We start from the raw sequence: 22,545 nt of genomic DNA on the forward strand, positions 1-22,545 counted from the left end.
AAAGGTAATAAGGATGAAATACAATAGTAATTAGAACTCTAATATTTATACTATAACTCTTTGCTTTTAATCCTAATCGTGATGTTTTTATATCTTATCCTCGCCATCGGTATTTACTTGCTCAACCGCCTCTTTATCTCTTTTATAACCAGCCTTCAGTCAGCCCATACTAACAAACTGTCTGTTATTTAGAGTAAGCTCCCATACCTCGGTAATGCCTTCATTCTAGGGGCTCATGTAAAAGGAATGAAAAATCAGGAAATCCATCAATTCCAATCCCGATGTCAGACAAGAACGCGAAGTCTCCCGACAAGGATTCAAAAGGTAGGGTCGAGTTGAAGAACATCAAATCAGTTGGTGAGCCTGGCAATGAACTATCCCTTCCATGGTCTTCATTGGGTCGTGTCTGACGGTCACTTGACAAGGCCGGTTTTGACAGCCCATTCAGCCTTTCAGGAAGCTCTCGCAAGCCCTGCAGGCGCTGCCATAACCGGACCATCGGGGGTGACCTTGTGCTGAGAAGCTCAATAAGATCAAGGGCTTGATCAAACTCCGTTTGCACGGTATTCCAGAACAGGCCGTGGGCATGTACAACTGCGAGTAGAATATTCCCAAATGCTGCAACTAAAAGATGTTTGAAGAAGAGCACATGGGAGAATATCAAGGTTCTGTGAGTACTCAGTCTGCAAAGCGTGGAGACCGCACCTTTGGCCAGGGCTACTGCGACATGAGCCTTGGCTTCGTGGTTGCTGATACGAGAGGCGGACTGCAGTACAGGCCGGAATATCAAGTTGCGAAGAAGACTCTGCCGAAGATACAGAGCTGCTTGGATAAAGAGTGACGTTGAGAATGGTTCACTTTGGCCAAGGCTTGCGTCGAGCTTCAAGTGTTGTGGTAGATCGTCATACCACTGACTAGCTTGGGCGTCCAGGTACTCAAGATCATCCCCATGAACCTCCGTTCCATTCTCTCCGTCGATGTTCATAACCCTCCACGCACGACCTACGAGCTTAGTCCATTGGAGCAGACAGCGGAGTACAGGATCTGAGTTATCCTAAAGAGCCGTCAGTAAACAAGCTTTCTTTTTTAATCTTCGCGCCACCAACCTGCAGAAATAGCGACTGGTCCACGTAGGAATCTTGGATAGAGTAAGGAATACCCTGACCAAGACAAATGCGTCTTTCGAGCATGTATACAGACCAAAAGACATTCAACGCAGTCTTTCGATCCTCATGATTCCCAAACACTTTCTTTATAGTTGTGTGTCGATGTAGTCCTATCTCCAAACAGAGTCTTGCTGCAAGCCCAATCATCCTCCCAGTGCGTACTTCGTCGTCGAGTTGATAATGGTAAATGGCCTACAGAACTAATTAGTGGCCAGTCTGGACTAGTGACAGAGCTGCTCACAGTCAATACCAACAGCTGTATGCCGCTGATGCCACTTGGGTTCCATATCAAACTCTCAACTGCTTCTGTTGTACTTTGAAACAGCCTCTGAGCCTGATCGTTTCTACCACCATTCTCCATTGTTTTGCTAACAGCTAGAACAATCTTTAGCTTGTTAGTCTCGTCATTTAAAAGAGCCTCTGTTGCTAGCTCCCTTCTAGGGATGGGCGTCCCGCCGCTGATAGGCCCTATAACTGCATATACTCCGTCGACCGTATCTATGAGCTTCTCCTCGCGCAGAAATGGGTAAAGACTACCCATGTTAGTGAACCATTTCTTAACAAGAGTAACAGCCTCTGTTTTAGGTATATCCCATAATGGATCCATGGCTACAAGCTTCATGAACGGGCCATAATTCGAAAAGTGAGATGGGACCCCTGAAAGGTTACCATAATCACAGCTCAGCTTGCTGAGAAGAGCAGAAGGCATGCCCATCTCCCTGAGGTTACCACTGACGGCTTTGAAGGCGAATTCGGAGCTTGACGGGCCGCAGAACTCTGGAACGCTTTGCAAAGTATCTGGCATAATTTGGACTTTCTGGGTTTCGCCGTAGATATGAGTTGATTGGTTGGTGCCCGTCTTGGAATTACCTTCGGCAGCCGTGTTACCAGAACTGATAGTATGGACAGGTGCGGTAAGAGTATCCCGAGGGCTCGCCCTATTATGAGATATTAATGGGATCTTCTGCTAGAACCGTGGCGACGTACAGGGCTGACTTGGGCTGACTTCGCGGCATTTCATACTCGCATATCTTACGTAGCGAAGAGCATCCCCCGCAAGGCTGTTCACCTTTCAGCTACACTTAGCATTGTCTTTATGTTTAGTGCTTGCAAGACTTACCGTCACACTTGGTCTTGCGTCGTCTACAGTAGGTGCTAGAGCTGCAGTCAGCTCTATGTAGGTGCGTTATGTAAGGTGGACGGTGATAACCACCAAGCCTGATTGACATATTGCGCTCGTTTAGACCGAACTCTAGTTCTAGCCACTACCTTGTGAGTCTCGCCCATAATTATAGGCTTTGTATAGTTTCAGGGACAGGTAAAAATGGGCGGAGTGGTTTAAGAATATTCGGGGGTAACGCTGAGATTATATAAATAGTCGAATCCTAAGAAGAAGGATGCGGGGTATTGTGGGGGCTTTTTGTATTTCTTATTTATATTATTATTAACTCTAGGCTGTAAAAATGTTATATATAACCTGGCTTAGGAATTATTATATAATCTTTTATAAATTCTACTTGATTTCTCTGGTGAGTTTAAAACCTGCCAAGCACATATTCTGCTTGAGAAAGATGTTTTGTTGCACTGGCGCTCCGTTTCACTAGACCGGCACAGCCGGCTGACATGACGAGTGGATCTTGTGTCGGGAGCTACGGGCTCTGGACTGGTGTTGCGCCCCTAACTTCCCTGATTCTAACAACTTCGCACTGGCCCCGCCGGAATGTGACTCTAAAGAGGGTATATCCCTGAGATCAAGTTTCAATTCAATGCCACAAACCATCCTCTTGATGACCATGCCACGTTGATATCACGGACGGAGGGTGCAACGCGAATATCTCTATTTGAAGCTTCTCAGGACTAGATGATTATCTTAGAAGGAATGGACACTTCCTCACCATAACACGGGCACTTTAAATTGCATCACATGGCTTCATTAGTGACGGGATCACTTGGCTAGATACGGTGTAGGAAGAGTCACATCCATGCGTAATGGAGTAGGGACAGGTCACCTGCTCCTTATGGAATATCTTAACCCAAGACCATGCATGCTCTAAGCTGTTGGACTTGGTTCCAGGATGAAGGCAATATGCAGCTCTTCGGCGAACAAAGTGCGATTGAAGCGGCGAATCAATTATATAGACAGCTAACTCATGTTTTCAACACACTCTCTTTTAGGGCAAAGGTGCACGCACGATGAGCCCCCTGTCTCGTTTTCTGTTCCCATACCCAATCATTCCTTCAGCTTGAAGTATCGTGCGAAGAACATAGAGTTCGCAGCAAGAATCACTGGCACAACGCTGACCATCTCTCCCAAGCCAGCATATCGAGGCGGAATACGGAACTCAACCCAAGCACCACTAGCCATTGTGATGGCCAGAATATTGTAGACAGCAGACCAAACGAAGTTGAAGTACATGCGTTGGAACGAGACTTTGCTGATATCAAGAAGAAAAGGGATACCTTCAAGACCGTTCAGAAGCACGACATCCGCAGCACCCTGGGTAACGTCGCTGCTTGTCAAACCACCTCCCATCTGAGCACCAACATTGGCTTGGGCCACAGCGATAGCATCATTCGTGCCATCGCCACAAAAGAGGACGCGCTTGCCCTTGTCCATCAAAGAAGCGACGTAGTCTCTCTTCTCAGGTGGAGTACGCTCACCAATGACGTTCTCAGCTGGAATACCAACAGATGCTGCGACAGCTTGAACAGCTTTGATCTGATCTCCAGAAACAAGATGAACGTTGATGTTGCGAGACTTGAGCTCGGAGATAACCCGAACTGCTTCAAGGCGGATCTGAGCTGAAAGTCCGAAGACGATAAGAGGAACAGAATCGCGAGTCACGACAAGTGTAGTTAAGCCACCATGCTGAAGGCGCGACACATCGTCCAATTTATCAGCTCCAGTCCATCGAGCATTTCCGGCTCTGAGAGTTGAGTCCAGGTAATCTGCCTCAACTCCAGCGCCAGGAACGACTTGGACATTGACCAACTCGGACATGGACTTGATGGACTGTCCTTCAAGATGCTTCTCAACAGCAGCCGAGACAGGATGTTTACCGCCAGAGACAAGAGCCATAGCTAAAGAAAGGTTGTCTGCCATGTCCCCGTTGAGATTAACCTGCTCAGTCACAGCAAGCTCAGCCTCAGTGATCGTGCCAGTTTTGTCGAATACAACATCGGTAATCTTGCGAGCTCCCTCGGTGGTATCAGCAGATTTGATGATGACGCCACCACGGGCTGCAATACCACCCGCGACGACGAGAACCATGGGGACTGCAAGTCCAAGAGCGCAGGGGCACGCGACTGCGAGAGTAGCTACTGCGTATGTGATAGCGTTGCCAACACTCTTCCCGGCGTCGTAGTTGAGTACCTCCATACCGCAGGCGATCCAGATGACGAGGACAAGAATGGCTACAGTAGCCATAGCGGGAACAAACCAGCCAGCAACTTTGTTAGCGAGATCTTGGATCTCTGGCTTCGACTTGGCAGCCTCTTCTACAAGCTGGGCAATGTCTGTGACGGTGTTCTTCCCAGGAAGACGCGTCAGCTGAACAGTGACGGTACCATCCCCGTTAACAGTACCAGCAATCAGGTCACTGCCCTTCTGCTTAACAATAGGAAGTGTCTCCCCAGTAAGCATAGACTCGTCCACCTCAGTCTTCCCAGAGAGGACGATACCATCAGTAGGTACCCTCGAGTGAGGCAGAACCTTGAACACATCTCCGTACTGAAGAAGGCGAGCGTCAATCTCACGATCACCTTCCTTCTCGACAAGCACAGCGATGTTGTTCTGCTTAGATCGAAGGGATACAGCCGAAACAGCTTGGACGCGAGCAAAAGCAGCGATGAGGCGGCCAACGAGGATGAGCGTGATGAGCATGGTGCTAGTCTCGAAGAATTGACCTTCATCGAGAGGTTTACCCGCCATTTCGAAGCCGAATGCAACGACGGAGTAGACGTAAGCAGCGGTGATGCTAATGACAACAAGCATATCCATCTCGACTGTTCGACTGTACCAGACAGCAGAAATAGCAGGGCGGTAGAACTCGGGGATGGCGATGCATTGAACAAGTGTACCGAGGATTAGCGAGACAATTCCCTCGGTCTTCTTGTCAACTAGGCTCTCACTCCATGAGACTATCGCGACGGGGATGGTGAGTGCAGCTGCGAGGAGGGTCTTTGTGAGTTGGTCCCAGAGGCGACGGCGACTGTTTTCGAGTTGAGGGTCTCCACGAGGTTCAGCCAGACCACTGCACTTGTCTTTGACATGTTCCAACAGGTCTCGAGCTCCGATGGTAGTCGGCTCATATGACAGACGAACCGTCTTCTTGTCAAGCGACTGCACATCCGTCACACCTAGAGGTGGATTGTCGACAAGTTCCTTACTCTGTGCAGTCGTAGCCAAGACATCGAGGTAGTAATTCCCGCCGATGATCTTGCTAAGCATGAAGCCACTTGCCCCAGATACAAAGCTGAGGACCTCTTCAGCATTGGTGATGCATGCATCAACGTCGAACTCTCCTTTGCCCATGACAAAGTTGACTTGAGCGTTGGAAACACCAGCCATACTGCCAAAGATCCGCAGTAACTTGTCTGCACAAGAGGTACAGTCCATACCACTGACAAGAAACCCGACTGTCTCGAGGTTTGCAGCGTTCTCGACGTCGACCTGCTTGCTTCCTGTTCCAGAGGGCTTGAAAGCTGGAATAACAGGTGCAGCTTTCTTCTTTCCATGTTTGCTTCGATGCTTTTGTTTGTTTGGGGTCGTTCGGGTGCTCATACAGCATGTTTCGAGGGATGTCATTCCCTGTTCGATAGCGCTCCGGCAGATGCAGCGGATTTGTTCGAGGTAGCTGCTGTACTGGTTGAAAGCAGCTTCGAGATGGGTACCACAGGCTGTGTCTGCTTTGTGAAGGCCATGGTCATGTTCGTGGGGCTGATCCTGTGAGCCTGTACCTGTTAGGTCTCTAGTTATGCTGCGCTATAGGGTCAAGTTACCTTCATGGCCTGGATCGTCGTCACAGGCCCTCTTGCACTCGAGGGCAGCAATGGCATAGATGCATTTCTCTGTGTTAAACCCGAATGTTAGAGAGGGTATGAAGTTGTTTCTGTTAGGATGAGAAGGCCTTACCACTACAGTGTTCCTCGCTGCCGCAGCAAGTCGAGGCCTGGGAGGTGATGCTACTAGCATCGGAGTGATCGTCGCAGCATCCTCCATGTTCGTGGCCATGATCGTCGCCGTCAGCATGCGCATTGTCGTGGTCATGCTCATGGGAGCCGTTGTGCTCGACAGTAGCAGCTCCATCTGTATGATCGGTATGTACATGGCCATGTTCATCCAAGCTGGCACTAACACGCTCAACCTTGGATCCGCAACAAGATGCACCCATGGTTTCGTAAACGTTATGTTCTGGTAAGGGAGTAGTAGAATATAATACGAGGTGTGACTATAGAAAAACCAAAACTGAAGAGAATTTCATTTTATCTAAATACTCGAAACATCGTGAGTTGCAACTCACTCATAATGAACCTGTTTGTTAGTGTTCCGCGGATGGCTCCACCACCACTAAAAGTCTCCGCGCTCCGTTTCCGCGCCGCGTTCTCCTCGCTAAACCGTTTTAGACTGTGAAACAGGAGGCGCGGGGACTTTCCAATCAGTCATTTTGTGCGGCATGCTGAGGATAATCTCGTGATTACATTTACGTCATTGAGCTATTGGCAGAAGAGGGAGAGTTATTGAGGAGTATACAAGCATTGGGTATATTGCTAAAAGCTTGCCAAGTATTCATAAGTCATAATCGTGAATATGTAATCATCACGCTGAGATGATCCTTTGCGCCTCTGCTATCGCAGCCTTGACCTGGTCAACAGTTCTGAAGCACGCACAAGCAGTCGTCATGTCAACTTCCTTCGGACACACCTCCGTTGGATGTTTCGTCGTCGGGAGTGACTCTGTATTTGAACAGCTCGTCCCCGTCTCGCAGTTCTCATGACCCTCAGTATGAAGCTGACTTTGTCTCGTCGCCAATCCTTCACCCAATTTCACAAGACAGTCCAATTCCCCTTTAAGACTTGCCTGCAGGAATGCAATGTAGCTCGGCCCCTCGAGTGAAAGCTCAACCATATCCCGAGTATCTGGCTGCTGTCCGACGACAAGACGGATCGGTGTACCAGATACCGATGACTCGGCGGTTCGTTGCTTTTGTACGTAGAAAAAGTCGCCGTATGAGGAGCCGATGCTGGATAGGAGGGAGCCCAATAGATAGACGTTTCGTGACGTGCGTGGGCTCTTGATGGATTGGAAGCAGACTGTGCACTCAAGGATCGTCCTTGCTGATGCAAGAGACTGCTTCAAGACTTTGAGAGTTTGGAAAGTCTCGAGTGAGCTCTCAATATCTGAGAAATGCTGATTGACCAACTCGATGCAAGAGCATTTCTGAGAAGAGAGTCCGGGGGTCGCTATGTTCTCAGTGTTTTGAGACGTCGGCGTCATGTCCATTGGCTTTTCCGCGGTTCGGGTTCCTGGGTACATGCCGGTCTGGTCCTGTTGCATAGAAGCCCCATTGAACAAATCCGATGGCAGCGGTTCCTGCCCCTGGCCATTATCCTGATCCGTCGAAAAGTCCATACTAAAAGACGGCAACGGCGTACCCAAATCATCAAGAAACTGATTCATAATCCCAGCAAAATTCCCCGTATCCATAACCTCCGGCGACATCGACGCCGCACCCGTACTCGCCACGCCATTCGCTCTATACCCCAGCGGCTGGCCCCTCCTCGGCCGGCCTATAGTCCTCATAGGGGAGTATTCGCACGTCAAAGCAAAGTGAGAACATCGTTCGCATAAAGGAGTGTGGCGAGAACATCGAACTTTTCGCTTGCCTAGCACGGTCACGTCATCAGCTGATGATTACAAAGAGGGGAAAAGAGAAAGAGACTGACGACATGGGTCGCAGGCGCGGTGCTGGCTCTTGTCACTTATACTTTGAGGGTTCATGCCTACTAGGAGCAGATCATATATAGTAGCGTGTCGTGGATTGCGTTGCTGGTTGGTTTTTTCGCGACGGGTGCGGCCATCAAGGTTCTCTGCCGAGGTCTTTTGCCAAGGAGAAAAGCTGGGGATTGAACCAACGCCGCGGGGCGGCGCGGAGACTTTTGATGGACGTGATTGGTGGTTAGCCCCACTTCCTTGAACTGTTTCGCAACCTCCTTACCCTGTATATCAGGCTTTTCATGTTTAACATTAAATTCCAACTAACTATAGAGGTGCAACGTATTAAAGCTTGCAATATGATATGCTTTAAACAGTCAAACTGACTCAACTAACTAAAAGGTTGCTCCCTGGCTGGACCTGAGACAATATCCCAGCCTTGACGAGATCGTTAATAAGATCCAGCAACATACCATCGCACCCCTCAGCTGCCATAATCCTGATAGATATCGGCAGATACTCCACATGTCTAGTAATACTGCTATCATACTTGACTTGCCCTATTGGTATTGAAAAGTCCGGATTCCCAGCCATTGGCGAGATGAAGCCTATATTCAGGCCGAGCAGAACACCAACCAACCCGCCAGAGCCCATAGCGCTACCGTAATCACTTCTGTATTCTGGTGTAGCATGCTTAAAAGTATAGAGCATAAGACTTTCTGAACACGCTTCAGCGTTTTTGCGGAGCATGACCTCATCCCACCAACTCTTAAAGATGGTCTTGTTCGCGACTGCTTCGTCGAGTAGCGACGGAAGAGTGTCAGACCAGCTCCAACTTCCGTGGGTGGAGGGATTGACGAAAGGTACGCGTCCGTCGTACGCGGCTGCATAGTCCTTGAAGAATGGATCGCGAACAAGGCGGCTTTGCTGTTTGGCTGAAATAACTGCCCATGTCGAACCAACAAGCTCCTGCAAGTCGCTTGGCGTACCTGCTGGGTGACTGCGAGACCACTCTTCCGTGTGGTTAAAGGTTGAGAGGTCGGCTGAGAGAAACTTGACTAGCCTACCAACGAATTGAACGATGACGCGGTCCGAGTCTGAAATATCGGGGTCCTTTGCTGAGGGGAGGTCGTATGTGAGAACTCGTTTCGGATACCGTGTATAATTCGCTGTGAGATTTGAGTACATGACCCTGCAAGCAGTTGACCAAATCTCTATATCACGAGCCAGAAACCCAGCGGTATCAAACTCAGGCCCTAGTGGTATAACACGCGATAAGTCCACTAGACCATGCGTCGGCCGATTTCCGAAAATTCCGTTATCCTCGGCCGGTATCCGGATGGACCCTCCCGTATCGGAACCCAGAGCCAGATCCAACCAATGGTAGGAAGCGATACCCGCCCCCGCTCCAGAGGAGGATGATCCAACTTCTTGATACCCGTCGCCTCGGGGGTTGAACGGGGCTTGGTAGTCGATGGCATCTCTGACATTTTCAGGCGCCGCGTATTGAGTCGTCTTCATCTTGCCGACCAAGACAGCTCCGGCGTCCAGCAGATGCTGTAGTGCGGGTGCAGTGCCATTGGCTTCGGGGTAGATGTCATAGTAGGCGCGGCTTCCAGCTCCAGTCTTGAGGCCGTGAACGTCATAGATATCTTTTACGCCGATGCGCACACCAGCAAGCGGGTAGTCGTCAGTTGGAGTGTAGTAAATTCTCGAGGGTACACCAATCGATATGGACGATGAGCCAGGGAGTGCAGCGGGGAGGGGAGCGAAAGATCCGCTTGAGAGGGGTATGACACCTTGGGTGAAGGCGCCTTGAGTGTCGAGATAAAGGCGGTACGGGGTATGTAGAGAACCTGTTGAGGGGTTCAAGATGTAAGGACCGTTGGGGACGTTGAAGGAGTAATCGATTTCTTTCCACAACGATGATGTGTTGCCTTGATACTGATAGTTCAATGGACCGGGAACATCATCAGAATCTTTCTTCACGTAGATTGCTGCAAGCTGTGTGAGCCCACCTTTCAAGTTATTAAAGAGAGATAATAACGCACCCTGCAAGAAACCTTTGTTGAAAACATCATCCTCGGCAAGCCAAGCTTTAACAGTGTCGTTGAGACTAGACTCATCGAATCGGTTGTCTGTTGCCTCAAAGATTGTCGCCGGGACAAAGTCGACAAGTCCTTGGTGGTGAAGACTGGAAGATAATGGGAGGAATCCTACAGGCTCAGGGTGTACAAAGTACAAGACCCCATTGACAGACACGGTTGCGCCATGATTGACAAGGTTGGAATATGCAACCCTATAAAAGGCAGCGAGGATGAGAAATGATACCGCACGCATAACTTGATATGTGTTGCGTGTAGTTGATATTTGTGGCTAGAAGCTTCTCATCACCACACAGAACTTGAAGCTGTTGAATGGAGAGGTTGAGGTGAGCCCTCGGCTAGTTTTAAGACAGTTAATTGGCGGTTCAAGTTCCACTTGCATGCATTTCACAAGTTGTTTACCATGAATAATCTTAGATAGCAGTATGACTAATTAATGCAGTTCCACTCTTCTCCTAGTTGTAGGGTAATTCCTCAATTAATTGGACATGGGCATTTTGCTCTTTCTATTATATGTTATTCAACTAAGGTCTTACTTAGTCAGAACTTATAAGTTACCATTCACGATGTTTTATTTAAGCAAAACTCTAATGCTTGTAATAGGTTCTATGTGGTGATTATAAGCTCTTAATCGCCATGCTATAATACAACCCACTTATCAGAAGGATAACTCTCAAGACGGTTTTTACACTCAAGGCTGTTTTATAAACTGCAATAAATACATGGTAAAGCATTTAAGATAGCTTCCTTGCTTAATACGGCCCATAATATCACACCTTCTATTTAAGTCTGTATATACCTATGACCTAATGTAATTCATTCACTTAAGCTATAACGCCATATTGAGCCACGCTTTGAGTGGTAATATCAATGTACACTCATCGAGGCTTTCCTCAATTGAGTGCAATAGAGTCTGATATTACTATTTATAGCGAGCTATCTAGTAGGGATGTATGGAAGAAGATGACCTAGCCCCCGCATCTCATAACCCCTTTTGGCTCAGAGAAGAGTCAAAGGCACTGCTCAGTTAACAAGATACCGTCAACATCGTTCCTAAATTACCAAGGACATGCACCGTCACCATCGGGAAGGAACTGGCGGCAGCAGTTGTACCAGCTGTTCCCATCAATCTTGCCGTGCAGACACTGGTCGAGACACAGTCAGTAATACTCAATGCCATATCTGTTTGAGTACTTACGTATTTTCCAGAGAAGCGGACCTTCCTGGAGGTAGTGAGGAATGAAGTCTTCCCCCCAAATCGGGTGCAGGTATCGGCGGTATCGTCGTCAAGGGCGCCATCAGTGTTGATCTGGCAGCCACAAGCTCCGTGAGGATCCGCGGCGGCGAGGCTGGCTGGAGTTAGAGGGTGAAGGAGAACGAGATTGTGTATATACATACGAGATGATGGTGGCGAGAACGCCATTGACTGAGACGGCACGCATGTTGGTGGTAAGGTTTGGTTGGAATGTAGTTGGATGGTAGAGAGTAATTGCTTGGAGCATGAGTTGGATGTAGATGTCCAGCTGAGAGGAATCGAATCTTATATAGCCGTCTTCGTCCACGTGAATCTTCACGAGCTTCACAAGTTCAATATGCCGAGGAAAGGAGCCGTCACCTTGGTCGAGCTCTGGCAAGTGCCGTGCCTCGTATGAATTTCGTGATAATACAAAGTTCAAGGTCATGTCGGCCTCATCGCCGGTGTATCAGCATCTACACTTTACAAGTATCAAGAACCCCGATAAACATACTCGCGATGATATATTAAAGTTTAATCAGGAGTGGTTCGGGATTTGGAACTTCTAGAAAAGTGATCTTTCATCGCGCATTCGCATGTCCAACTCCCTCCCTCACCTCATCTCCTCGCCTTTGATTTACGCAGTCCGAGGTCATCGGCTTGGAAACCAGGCAAAACCGTTTGCCATGCTCCTGATATTTACAGCCGCCATGTTTTGTTAGGACATTTCTCGTGTGGCATGCGTCCATGCGACATTGATCGCTCTGTTTAGATTTGAGAAATCTCCCACTCGTGCTGTACCTCTGAGAGTGGCTCAGTCGCTTGTCTTTGACACATTGTTGAGCCTGCTAAACATGTTTGACACTGGATGGTCTCTGCCGTCACTAGCCACCAGGTTTGCAGGTATGAAATGGTTCTCGCAACAATTGGATATCTCGGAAGTCAACTATATTTCCATCTCGGATCTGAGACGCTTGGGCTACGCCAAGAATGACGAGGCAGCTACTACAGGTATTTTAACTCTAGCTGGGCAGTGTATTGCTTGGCCGGGAGCTACGTGGGCCGCGGTGTGGCATTGTCAAGAAGCCAAGATTGCCTCTGCTTGCGTGTAAAGGATAAAAATATAATGAGGCTGTGTGACGAATTACACATGCTTGAGGAAGCGTCACTACGTAGAGAAAGAGAATAGCACGTAAAATGATGCCTCCTTCAGCGCATATAGCGGGGCGAAACCCAATTCTCTAGCGTGTTATTGGCTTACTCGCTTCTTTCTTAGCGAGTGCGATAGTGGGCTGTGCCGTTAACCGTTTCTCGATACGTATGCCAATGTCAATGACGTCAAGACCCTGATCATCGATATCCAGCACCTAATCTCAGATCCCGTAATTTCCATGAGACGTCTTTCAATTCATCTTAATAAATCATTGTTCAAGCTGTTTCTGTTATAGAGAATGCATCAATCCAACGAACCAGATAATTCCTTGGCATCATCACCACCACCAGAAATACCACCATCAGCACCGGATATACCACCTTTCTCACCAAGATCAATGGCTGACGTCGGTACCGATTCCGGAAATCTTTTCCGTCTAAAAGACGTGCTCACTTATTTCGCCGCTGTCAAAGGGGACCTGTCAAACGTCACTGCCCCTCCTTTCATCCTCGCTCCCAGATCAGCCATTGAGATTCCAGCTGCTTGGGCCTGTCATCATGATCTCTTTCTTCAACCTGCCGATGAACCCGATGCTGGAGTGAGGGCCCTTTTACTGGCAAAGAACTACATCTGTAGTCTTAAACAGCTTGTCAATGCCGATTCTCCAGATGCGGCGAAGAAGCCATTGAACCCGTTCCTTGGTGAACTATTCCTCGGCTCATTCTCCGACAAGTCTGGATCGAAATCAGAACTCGTTATTGAGCAAGTATCACATCACCCGCCTGTCACAGCATGCTCTGTATACAATAAAGAGCGTGGTATGTCATCGATTGGCTTCGCGGGTCAGGAAACATCCTTCAGCCTGGTCAATGGCGTCACCGTACGTCCAACAGGATGTGCAATTATCCAAGACCATAAGCATAATGAGCAAAGTCTCATGACGATGCCAACAATATTGGTCAAGGGCGTGACGACTGGGAATCCATATCCAGAGATGGAGGGTCCAGCCTACATTGCCAGCTCGAGCGGGTACTTGACGAAAATCGGATTCCACGGCAAAGGAAGGCTTGGGTACGGTCAGAAGAACCAAGTCGTCGCTGAAGTATTCGCCCCGAATGACAAGGATCATCCGTTATATAGCATCACGGGCCAATGGACCGGCGAGATCAAGGTTGAAGACTCATCAAAGACGACCCTCGAGGAATTCCACGTCGACAAGATCCCAATCTCACCTCTCAAGGTGGCGCCCGTAGAAGAACAAACGCCATGGGAGTCACGTCGGGCTTGGTTCAAAGTTACTCAAGCTATTAAACAGCACAACATCGAAAAGGTGTATGCCCACAAGAGCACATTGGAAGAGTCGCAAAGAAGGCGACGGGTTGAAGAGGACAAGACGGGAAAGCAATGGAATCGCTTGTTCTTCACTCAGATCCCCAAGGGTGACGAGACGCTCGAGTCCTTGGTTTCGAAGGTTCCTGAGAAATTGAGTATACTCGATTTTACAAAGACGGGTGGTGCTTGGAGATTTATTGGGGCTGATAGAGCGGAGGAGGTGAAACGGCATTTGAGCCGCGACAGTTTACCATAGGGTCACGATAAGCATAAAGCATTAATAATAGATTATATTGTATGGATACGTTTACTGCCAATCCTAGCTGTATGAAAGCCAGGAGCTGATTCTAACTATCCAATCCGTCCGACACTTCACATTAGATCTTGTCAACGTGCTCTCCAGTCTCATGTTGAGCAGCAAGCTTCTCATCAATTGCCTCAGCCCTGCGAGCAAGATCAGCCTGCAGGTTTGCAGTATACTCGCTCTTGTCGACGAAAGGAATGAACCAGGGAGCATTGGTGAACAGATAGTTCATCTCCTCCAGAGGAAGCTGCTTAGTCTCAGGAACGAAAGCCCAGACGCAAAGAGCGTTGGTGAAGTTGCAAATGACGAAGAGAAGGTAGTACTTCCAGCCAACAGCACCCATCGCAATACCAGTGACTTGTCCGATCATGGTGTTGAAGGCGAATGAGGTCATGGTAGCAAGAGAAACACCCTTGGCTCGGGTACGGGTGTCGAAGATCTCGGCGGGGATGATCCAAGAGAGAGGTCCGCAAGTGGCTGAGAAAGAGAAGTTGTACGCCCAAGTAACGATAATGAAACCCCAACCTTGAGCAGCGCTACCGGAACCGGGAGGATACACAACAAGCATGATGGTGGCGATGATAAAGGTAAGCATGTTGAACAGGTTACCCCAGATAAGCGTCCATCGACGGCCGAAACGATCGATATAGACGATGCAGAGAGCCTGGGCAATCAACGCAATAATAGAGTTGATGGCCTGATACTTGAGGGTATCAGCGGCATTGATACCAGCCTGTCCATAAATAGTAACAGAGTAGTACTGAATCGCCGAAACACCAGTCATCTGAATAGAAGCCTGAAGACCGCACGCGATCAAGAGACGACGGAAGCAAGAAATATCCCTGAAGAGCTCAAGATACGACTTGGCGCCGTTGGCATGCTCGTCGGCAATGCTTTCCTGAATCTGCTCGATCTCCGCGCGGACCCAGGCATCATCGACGTTGCCGTTGGAGTGGAGGCGGGCAAGGGTCTTGAGTGCTTCATCCTGCTTACCCTGGTCCATGAGCCAGCGGGGAGACTCTGGGAACACGAAGATGAGGGCGCCGAGGATGATGGCCGGGATGATCTGGATGCCGAGGGGGATTCGCCACTGTCGGTTGTCGGAGTAGTTGGTGAATGTGCCCCAGCCGGTCCACGACGCGACGAGGGCTCCGATTCCCAACATGAATTGCTGGAGAGCTGTGACTCTGCCTCGGATGGAAGGATGTGCGATCTCGGCTTGGTACAGAGGAATGATCATGGTCAAGAAACCGACACCAAGACCGGCCAGGAAGCGACCAGCCATAAGGTATGAGATCTTGGGGGCTCCAGTCTGGAGAGCACCTCCAAGAGTGAAGATTATAGAACCAATGGTGATGGTCCATCGTCGGCCGGTGTATTCGGTAGTAGGTCCAGCGAACATGGCACCAAAGAAGGCACCAGCGGTGAAGAGCGCAACTACAGCACCACTGCAAAAGTCAGTATCTTGTAACAGTCTCAATGTGGAGACCGGCGACTTACGTATCGGCAGCTGTGTCGCTAGTGTTGAACTCCCGGTGATAAGATGGCGACGCAATGACCTGGGCGATAACACCCAAATCATAGCCAAAGAGCAGCGATCCAAAGGACGCAAACACTCCGACGAGGAACTGGTAAACCTTGGGCTTCATGATGACTGAATATGCAGACAATGATGAGGATGAAGTGCAGTGATCGACAGGAGGGGGGATTTCAAGAGCTTTTAATACTTTTCATCAACGACCCAGAAGCTTGGAGCTTCAGAGTAGCATTGCCCTTCTCGCGCTCCAATGGCTGATGATCCCCAGAACTCAATGCATTTAGCGTAAAAGGTCCCCATGGGGAATGGGGGCACGCAAAGTGCAACCTCGTCTGCCTCGCGAAAAAACACGAAACAACGCCGAAGACACGCTAAGGGAGCAGCCCATTAACAGCGCGTGACATCGCCCATAGAAGCGCTTCTTCATGATTGGAGCGCAAGACGACGTTCCTAAGCTAGGTGTTGATGGTATGAGAGGAACCAAGCTAATGCGGAGAAGGGCAACCCGCGTAATGTTAGCATGGGTTAAGGTCGGGTTGTTTGCCGGATTTGTGTCTTGGGCTGGTGCGGGGTTTCAGCTGACATGTTTGGGAGAGCGCTATGCTGTTTTTATCGTGTTGTCCGGGGGAGAGTCAGTGATGCGGAATCGTGCCGGCATGAGAGCTTGGGAGAAGGGCAGGGCCGGTCTTGGGTTGATGCATCCGAGGCTCAGGCATGTGGATGACTCTGCATGGACAGGAGATGGGATGAAATTTCATGATCCGAAGTTCGTGACAGAGAGAGAATGTGGAATATCATGTTGCGTGGCTGTTATACCAAGACGGTAGTGAAAGAGTCTACAAAATGGTTTGTGAATATTCGTATCGGTAGTCTGATCAGAGAATAAAAGTTATCTATGCTTAAACAATGGGCCCAGTAAGGAACGCAGATCAGACCCAGATAATTATGCTTGTTCTTCCTGTCGCGTGGTTTTTGTGGGTTTACGAAGTGTTGCTCGCAAAGATGCATTGTCAGTGTCGATCTCGATTATTGACAGTTTCAGATTATTTGCATATAATTTTCATTGCTGGAATAATTAATAACCCGTAATCCTCAGTGGGAAATGATGTGTCGCGTGGAATCGCATCACATTGGGCCAATTAAGTCCTCTAAGTCCTCAGTGTCATTATACAGGGTAGGCAATCCTCTGTAACGCACTTGGCTGATTCGGACATATCGCAGCTTGACACGTTATTCCCGTGCAGTTCGTGCCACATGCTCGCATTCAGTGCATTCAGTCTGGAAGGGCTTGATTGGCCAGAGCAGCCCCCCAACATGACTCTTATCGATAAACGATGTGAGGAACTTATTCCCGATAACAAGTACCCTCGCAATTATTACATGAGACACCTTGGTCATGTCTCCAGCGATTTATCACCTTATTTTAGAGCGACGAAAGACCTGTGCATACTTGAAAATACCACTGATCTTTAAATCAGAACGGACCGACTGCGTATTATTCTCTAATACGCGCGCGCCTAGCTGCAATGTTTCAGCGACAGCCCCTTCCAATCAGCATCGCGGGAATCGTGTCATATCATGAGCTCTAAACTAGGTAGACTGCATATTATTACAGAATCGCCCACTTTCTCTTTTGTCGCTGTGCAATGAGACCAACTTCGAACTGAATCTTGGGCATTCTTCGTATCATTATGAGTCTTTGCAAAATCTGTCAAGAAGCGTTACCTGACTTCCCATTCTCAGCTGGGGTTGGCAATGCTCCTATAATTCGTAACGGACTATCAGCAAAGCCATGCACGTGGGAAAAGACAAAAAAACCCAAACAGCCCTCGCAAACTCAATGGCTTATGAAAGGGCGTTTCTCACTACACTCTTCTTGGGAGACGTTCGTGACGTCCTTGGAAGCTGATTGTCCTCTCTGTTGGACCTGTTGGCGGGCGATTCGATCATCGCCAATCGCGTCACCAAGCGATGAAAAAATAGCCGACTTCCAAGCGATGATCACGTACGGCCATTTTGATGTCGAAGATGACTTATTTAACCTCTGGGTCTGTCTTGAGGGAACTGGAATGAAGGCAGCGAGGCTTCGCCTGAATATCACAAAGACAACAAGGGAAGTCTATGAAGGTGAGCGACGAAAGAAGCCCGTGGTAGCATTAGTCGAGAGTTTGACCGGATTAACATAGAAACAGAAAATAAGATCTACATTCCAGCTCAACATACAGCTCAATCAGCTGCCGAGGCGGCAAATCGATGGATTGGAGTCTGCGACAAGAATCATCCATCATGCATGGCCCGAGCCGCACCGCCTCCAGATGCAAGGATGCCAACACGCCTGCTTGACCTCGGAACCGGCGATTCGACAACGTGGCGCATTATTGAGACTCAACAGGACCGAGTTCCTTACGTTGCGTTATCGCATCGATGGACTGAAAATACTCCGACGCTTCTGCAAAAGAACTACGATGCGTACTGCGACCCTCAGCCAGACAGCATCTTGCCACAGAACTATAGAGACATGCTTGATATATGTCGCGCGATACAAATTCGGTACATATGGATTGACTCCCTCTGCATTATACAAGATGACAACGGCGCGGATTTCCGGCACGAAGCTCCCATCATGCTCGATGTCTATCGCTATGCCTTCCTTACCCTGATGATACTATGGGAATTCTCAGATTCCACTGTTTTTCGCGAGTGTCGACCCAGCACTATAGCCCGACCTCGGCCGCAGTCCTACAAGCGCACTGAACTGACAGAAACCGACCAAGGGTCCTGGTATACTTGTCTAAAGAATCTTGTGATATCTGAGGCAGCCGTACCAAGCAAAGATTCTATGTCCAATGCACATAACTACGCATTTGTCAGGGTGGAAAACACAGGGAGCTACAATTTCGATGTGAATAACGCGCCCATCAACAAAAGGGCGTGGGTTTTACAGGAACGATCACTGTCAAGGCGCATCCTCTGTTTAGGAAACGAACAGCTCTACTGGGAATGTGATGGCCAGATCACAGCGCCATTAATTGCGAATGAGGCATCACCTAATGGATTGCCATCGATTACCCAACGCGAGAGTCTCTGCTCACTCTCAGGGACTCACAGCGTCCGAAGTTGGAACTCACTGCTTGAAGAGTATACCGCACGCCAGCTTACTTACGAAGAGGATAGACTTGTTGCCCTTTCTGGAGTTGCTAGAGCGGTTGCAAAGTTAACTGGCCACACCTATTTCGCCGGCATATGGGCTGAGTCATGGATGCTGGACCTCCTCTGGGAGCCAGATAGAGCCAGGCCCGAGTCTGCTCGAGCAAAGCCAATCACCATGGGAGTATCTAGCATGGTATTACCTTCATGGTCCTGGTTGAGCTTTCCTGGATCGGTGATACCAGGGCCACATAGGTGTGGATTTGGACTTAGACTCGACTCGAAGGAAGTCATTGCATTGTCGTTTCTGAGTCGAACCATGATTACCCCTCCAGACGCAGACCCATATGTCTACTTTCATCAAGCTACAATCAGAATAAGGGGCCTGCTTATACCAGTCGAATTCGCTGGTATTAATGATACAGGGAAACCTCCAGTATTTTTCCGGCTTCGTGATGACATCGAGTTTGCATCGGTTGGTCTAGATTGCTTACGTTTGATACCCTGGGAAGATCACGAAAAAGAATATGCACCATTTGAATTTCAGTTCAGCAAGCCTATAAAACCTTCTTTGAAACACTTCCTTGTTCCGCTATTCCTCGAGCGAGATGATCCCAAACAGCCTCTAAGAAGCAACCCTGAAGACACACAAGGCCGCGGGCTAGTTGTTCAAGAGAGCTCTAATAATGGAAAGCGAGTGTTTATTAGGGTCGGAACATGGAGAGAGGACTACAGTTGCCCTTCTCAACTCGGCCCAATGATAAACAATACCATTAACAACATTAATAGGAATGGCGCTGGCATTATGACATGTAAAAGCAGCGAGGATGCAACAAATGCGGAATGCGCTTTTATTACGCATCTTTGTAACTATGTGACGAGCCAAATGTCATCGACGGTAAAGTATCCAATAAAATGGAAAAGTCATATGAGTCGTAGTAGAGGAAGTGGTGAGGATTGGAATCAGATAAAAGAGCTTCACAAGGATAGCAATAAGGGAGACCAGAAAGTGGGCATCGCCTTTACAAGTGTTAAATGTTTCTTATTACCCTATTTCAGTCAATCAGAGTGGACTACTATTACTATAGCATAGCAGCTACATTCGGTTTTTTTAAACCCCATTACAGTTTCAATATCCTTGGATGATCAGTTTCAGCAGTGGTAAGCTCCAGTGTAGGAAGCCGGTCAGTAGAATAACAAGTTCCACTACTATCATAATAAACAATTGATCAGATTGAGCCTGAGAGAAACCCAGGCTCCACATATACAACGGAAGTTCGGCTCGGCTAGAGCAGAAAGCCGACATTGATGGCCGTGGCGCTAACGAGAGACGAAGCAGCCTATTGGACAAGCTTGCCGCTGAACTGCGAAATTAAGTTTATCATATCATTATTTGGGAGATTACTTTAACAACATTGGGCAATTTTGCCGCTGGCCCAAATATGAAACTGATCATATTACACGTTTCGTACTGTGCCGCATTGTGCTATATATAAACACGAAATCATTGGTGAACGTTACCGCGGGCCATTGCCATAGACCATTGTCGGTAGCCGATATCGCGCGTTCAGACATATGACATCGTGATCACTATGTAGCGCTAGGCAAATAGGAAGCTATTGGCTAAACTTACCGCTGGGCCTGAAGATGAAACACAGCGCGCCGGTGAGTTGGGTTGCATTATCATGGACGAGCCCTCAAGGTAAAGAAGACGAGATACCTGTACCCAAGCCTCAACGCCTATAAAACATACGGACGCAGCAACTCCTCAACTTACAAAACATACCTCTTTATCTACAGCAAACCACCGAAGCACTTTACTCCATTTTATAAGCTACCAAGTCATCACATTCATCATGGCCACTTCCAGTCTCTGTGTCAAGTAGGACGCACCCAGAGTAATATATATGCCAGTCTCTAATCTTATACCCTATTTAGCAACCTTAGCCGGGACACTAGTGACGATACGCTTGAGGAAGTATTCTCTGAATTTGGTGAGGTTTTGAACGCCGTCAGTCTCTCAAAATCATGATTCAAATCAACAAGTGCTGAGTCTTTTATTAGTATGTTATGCGCGATAGAGATACTGGCCGGTCTCGCATGTTTGGAATCGTGACTTTCAGTAACGCCGAAGAAGCTGAGCTGGCATTGAGCAAGATGAACAATCAAGAGTAAGTTAAGCTCAAAAACAAAAACAACAAGAGCTAACAGAAAGTGAAATTAGGCTTGACGGTCGCCGACTCATGATGCAGTATCATAATGTGCGACGATGAGTGTGAAGGGCAGGGAGTTCATAGGCGCTGTGATAGAATATGTCGGGGAAGTTGTCCAAAGCTGTATTTAACTATATGTAGGATTGCGACCATTGTTTATGCTGCTAAGTTTGTCTATACTCAGAAGATCAATATTGCCAATCTCTGTGAAAGCATTTAGACCTATGAAGGCTATATGGCCTTACTAAAGTAATTGAGGAGTTGAATTATAGCGAAATGAGTGGTTTAAGAGAGAAGTCGACAGATTAGGCCAGAAGCCCGCTACTACCCTTCTGGAACATTAAAGCAGCCATGGCGTAGTTTTGACTCTCGAAGTCAGTAGGTGATCATCAAAGCCGTCATCACAGTCATCCATGATAGTTGAGGATCTGCAGCCGATCCTCAGCTGGGCTGAGACATGCACGGGATGCGGAGTGAGGCCACTGAGCTAACCGCAGATAGACGGCAGCAAGGCTACACTATTGGCTCAGCTACGCGTCGGCGGTCGCAATCAGACATACTGCATCAAGTCGAGAGACATTGTGCCGTGTTATGCCCAATGATGCGAGATATCCGTTTTGCTGGAATGCAGTGACACCAGCGAAGAATGCAAGAAGGTGCTGCTGTTCATATTTCGTGTATATAAAACAGAAGACGAAGCCCCAGGGCATCGAAACCTTCTCATTCTCGTAACCAAAAGAATAACACAAACTACACATTATCATCTCCTAGCACGAGCCAAAATGTCTGCCAAAGTCTATGTCGGGTAAGACCTCTCAAAGATGACATCGAGACTTTTATCTAACAATGACCTTTCTCGATTAGAAACCTGTCATGGAACACCGATGATGAAAGTCTGCGCTCTCATTTCAGCAACTATGGCAACATCTTGGATTCGGCAAGTGCTTAATTACCTCTTCACCATCACCATGCGATGTATTAACCCATGACATAGATCGTCATGCGTGATCGAGACACTGGCCGCTCTCGAGGCTTTGGATTTGTGACCTATAGCAATTCCAGTGAAGCTGAGAGTGCAATCGGCGCTATGGACGAACAAGAATGAGTACCGTGTGCGTTGTTCTCACTGAGAGTCGATCTGACGATAAAATAATTCTAGAATTGATGGGAAACATGTCAAGGTCAACCTGGCTAATGCGCGTAGTGCTGGAGGCGGCGGCGGTGGCTATGCAGGAGGTCAAGGCGGTTATGGTGGAGGATACGGCAGTGGTTATACTCAAGGAGGATATGGTGGAGGCTATTAAAGCCACCGATATGTGATATAGAGAAATGGGTAAATCTACACGCTGCTACTACCGCCCTTGGAGAAGGCTCTGCAACGCTTCTTCAGTATCATATGCCTTCAACAGCTCAGCCTTGA

The 22,545-nt window shown here is 48.3% G+C and overlaps 10 protein-coding genes across 11 annotated transcripts; 4 read left to right on the top strand and 6 right to left on the bottom strand.

Moving 5' to 3' along the window:
- Nucleotides 1-15: 15 nt before the first annotated feature.
- Nucleotides 16-2,492, bottom strand: FOXG_13066 (uncharacterized protein). 2 transcript variants are annotated; one of them, XM_018393013.1, is made up of 6 exons: nt 2,380-2,488; nt 2,287-2,321; nt 2,154-2,235; nt 1,408-2,104; nt 1,107-1,358; nt 16-1,054 (listed from the first exon to the last, which is right to left on the bottom strand). In XM_018393013.1, the coding sequence occupies exons 1-6, from the start codon at nt 2,451-2,453 to the stop codon at nt 221-223; spliced, it is 1,974 nt and encodes a 657-aa protein (XP_018252187.1). In that variant the 5' UTR covers nt 2,454-2,488; the 3' UTR covers nt 16-220. The 2 variants fall into 2 exon arrangements, with proteins under 2 accessions (XP_018252187.1, XP_018252186.1); XM_018393012.1 differs by having other exon boundaries at nt 2,287-2,492.
- Nucleotides 2,493-3,104: 612 nt separating this feature from the next.
- On the bottom strand, nt 3,105-6,610 carry FOXG_13067 (Cu2+-exporting ATPase). The gene is made up of 3 exons (XM_018393014.1): nt 6,301-6,610; nt 6,168-6,236; nt 3,105-6,119 (listed from the first exon to the last, which is right to left on the bottom strand). The coding sequence occupies exons 1-3, from the start codon at nt 6,557-6,559 to the stop codon at nt 3,397-3,399; spliced, it is 3,051 nt and encodes a 1,016-aa protein (XP_018252188.1). The 5' UTR covers nt 6,560-6,610; the 3' UTR covers nt 3,105-3,396.
- Nucleotides 6,611-6,889: 279 nt separating this feature from the next.
- Nucleotides 6,890-8,247, bottom strand: FOXG_13069 (uncharacterized protein). Its single transcript, XM_018393015.1, has 2 exons — nt 8,112-8,247; nt 6,890-8,051 (listed from the first exon to the last, which is right to left on the bottom strand). The coding sequence occupies exons 1-2, from the start codon at nt 8,164-8,166 to the stop codon at nt 6,985-6,987; spliced, it is 1,122 nt and encodes a 373-aa protein (XP_018252189.1). The 5' UTR covers nt 8,167-8,247; the 3' UTR covers nt 6,890-6,984.
- A 135-nt stretch (nt 8,248-8,382) lies between these two features.
- On the bottom strand, nt 8,383-10,557 carry FOXG_13070 (uncharacterized protein). The gene is made up of 2 exons (XM_018393016.1): nt 10,152-10,557; nt 8,383-10,097 (listed from the first exon to the last, which is right to left on the bottom strand). The coding sequence occupies exons 1-2, from the start codon at nt 10,438-10,440 to the stop codon at nt 8,488-8,490; spliced, it is 1,899 nt and encodes a 632-aa protein (XP_018252190.1). The 5' UTR covers nt 10,441-10,557; the 3' UTR covers nt 8,383-8,487.
- A 706-nt stretch (nt 10,558-11,263) lies between these two features.
- Nucleotides 11,264-11,647, bottom strand: FOXG_21060 (uncharacterized protein; the record flags this gene model as incomplete). Its single annotated transcript, XM_018401408.1, has 3 exons — nt 11,264-11,350; nt 11,404-11,554; nt 11,604-11,647. 3 exons carry the CDS (start codon nt 11,645-11,647, stop codon nt 11,264-11,266), a joined length of 282 nt encoding a protein of 93 aa, XP_018252191.1.
- A 1,159-nt stretch (nt 11,648-12,806) lies between these two features.
- On the top strand, nt 12,807-14,281 carry FOXG_13071 (uncharacterized protein). The gene has a single exon (XM_018393017.1). It carries the CDS (start codon nt 12,891-12,893, stop codon nt 14,178-14,180), a length of 1,290 nt encoding a protein of 429 aa, XP_018252192.1. The 5' UTR covers nt 12,807-12,890; the 3' UTR covers nt 14,181-14,281.
- Nucleotides 14,182-16,098, bottom strand: FOXG_13072 (uncharacterized protein). Its single transcript, XM_018393018.1, has 2 exons — nt 15,729-16,098; nt 14,182-15,676 (listed from the first exon to the last, which is right to left on the bottom strand). Exons 1-2 carry the CDS (start codon nt 15,875-15,877, stop codon nt 14,302-14,304), a joined length of 1,524 nt encoding a protein of 507 aa, XP_018252193.1. The 5' UTR covers nt 15,878-16,098; the 3' UTR covers nt 14,182-14,301.
- A 1,323-nt stretch (nt 16,099-17,421) lies between these two features.
- On the top strand, nt 17,422-19,721 carry FOXG_13073 (uncharacterized protein; the record flags this gene model as incomplete). The annotated part of the gene is made up of 3 exons (XM_018393019.1): nt 17,422-17,892; nt 17,958-19,646; nt 19,702-19,721. The coding sequence occupies exons 1-3, from the start codon at nt 17,457-17,459 to the stop codon at nt 19,719-19,721; spliced, it is 2,145 nt and encodes a 714-aa protein (XP_018252194.1). The 5' UTR covers nt 17,422-17,456.
- Nucleotides 19,722-20,487: 766 nt separating this feature from the next.
- FOXG_21061 (uncharacterized protein) lies at nt 20,488-21,386 on the top strand. Its single transcript, XM_018401409.1, has 4 exons — nt 20,488-20,794; nt 20,851-20,923; nt 20,977-21,083; nt 21,137-21,386. Exons 1-4 carry the CDS (start codon nt 20,769-20,771, stop codon nt 21,183-21,185), a joined length of 255 nt encoding a protein of 84 aa, XP_018252195.1. The 5' UTR covers nt 20,488-20,768; the 3' UTR covers nt 21,186-21,386.
- A 521-nt stretch (nt 21,387-21,907) lies between these two features.
- On the top strand, nt 21,908-22,445 carry FOXG_21062 (uncharacterized protein; the record flags this gene model as incomplete). Its single annotated transcript, XM_018401410.1, has 3 exons — nt 21,908-21,930; nt 21,990-22,066; nt 22,330-22,445. The coding sequence occupies 3 exons, from the start codon at nt 21,908-21,910 to the stop codon at nt 22,443-22,445; spliced, it is 216 nt and encodes a 71-aa protein (XP_018252196.1).
- Between the last annotated feature and the right edge of the window lie 100 nt (nt 22,446-22,545).

Source organism: Fusarium oxysporum, chromosome 12 (genome assembly GCF_000149955.1).
Source record: "Fusarium oxysporum f. sp. lycopersici 4287 chromosome 12, whole genome shotgun sequence".
In the NCBI taxonomy this organism is placed as follows: domain Eukaryota; kingdom Fungi; phylum Ascomycota; class Sordariomycetes; order Hypocreales; family Nectriaceae; genus Fusarium; species Fusarium oxysporum.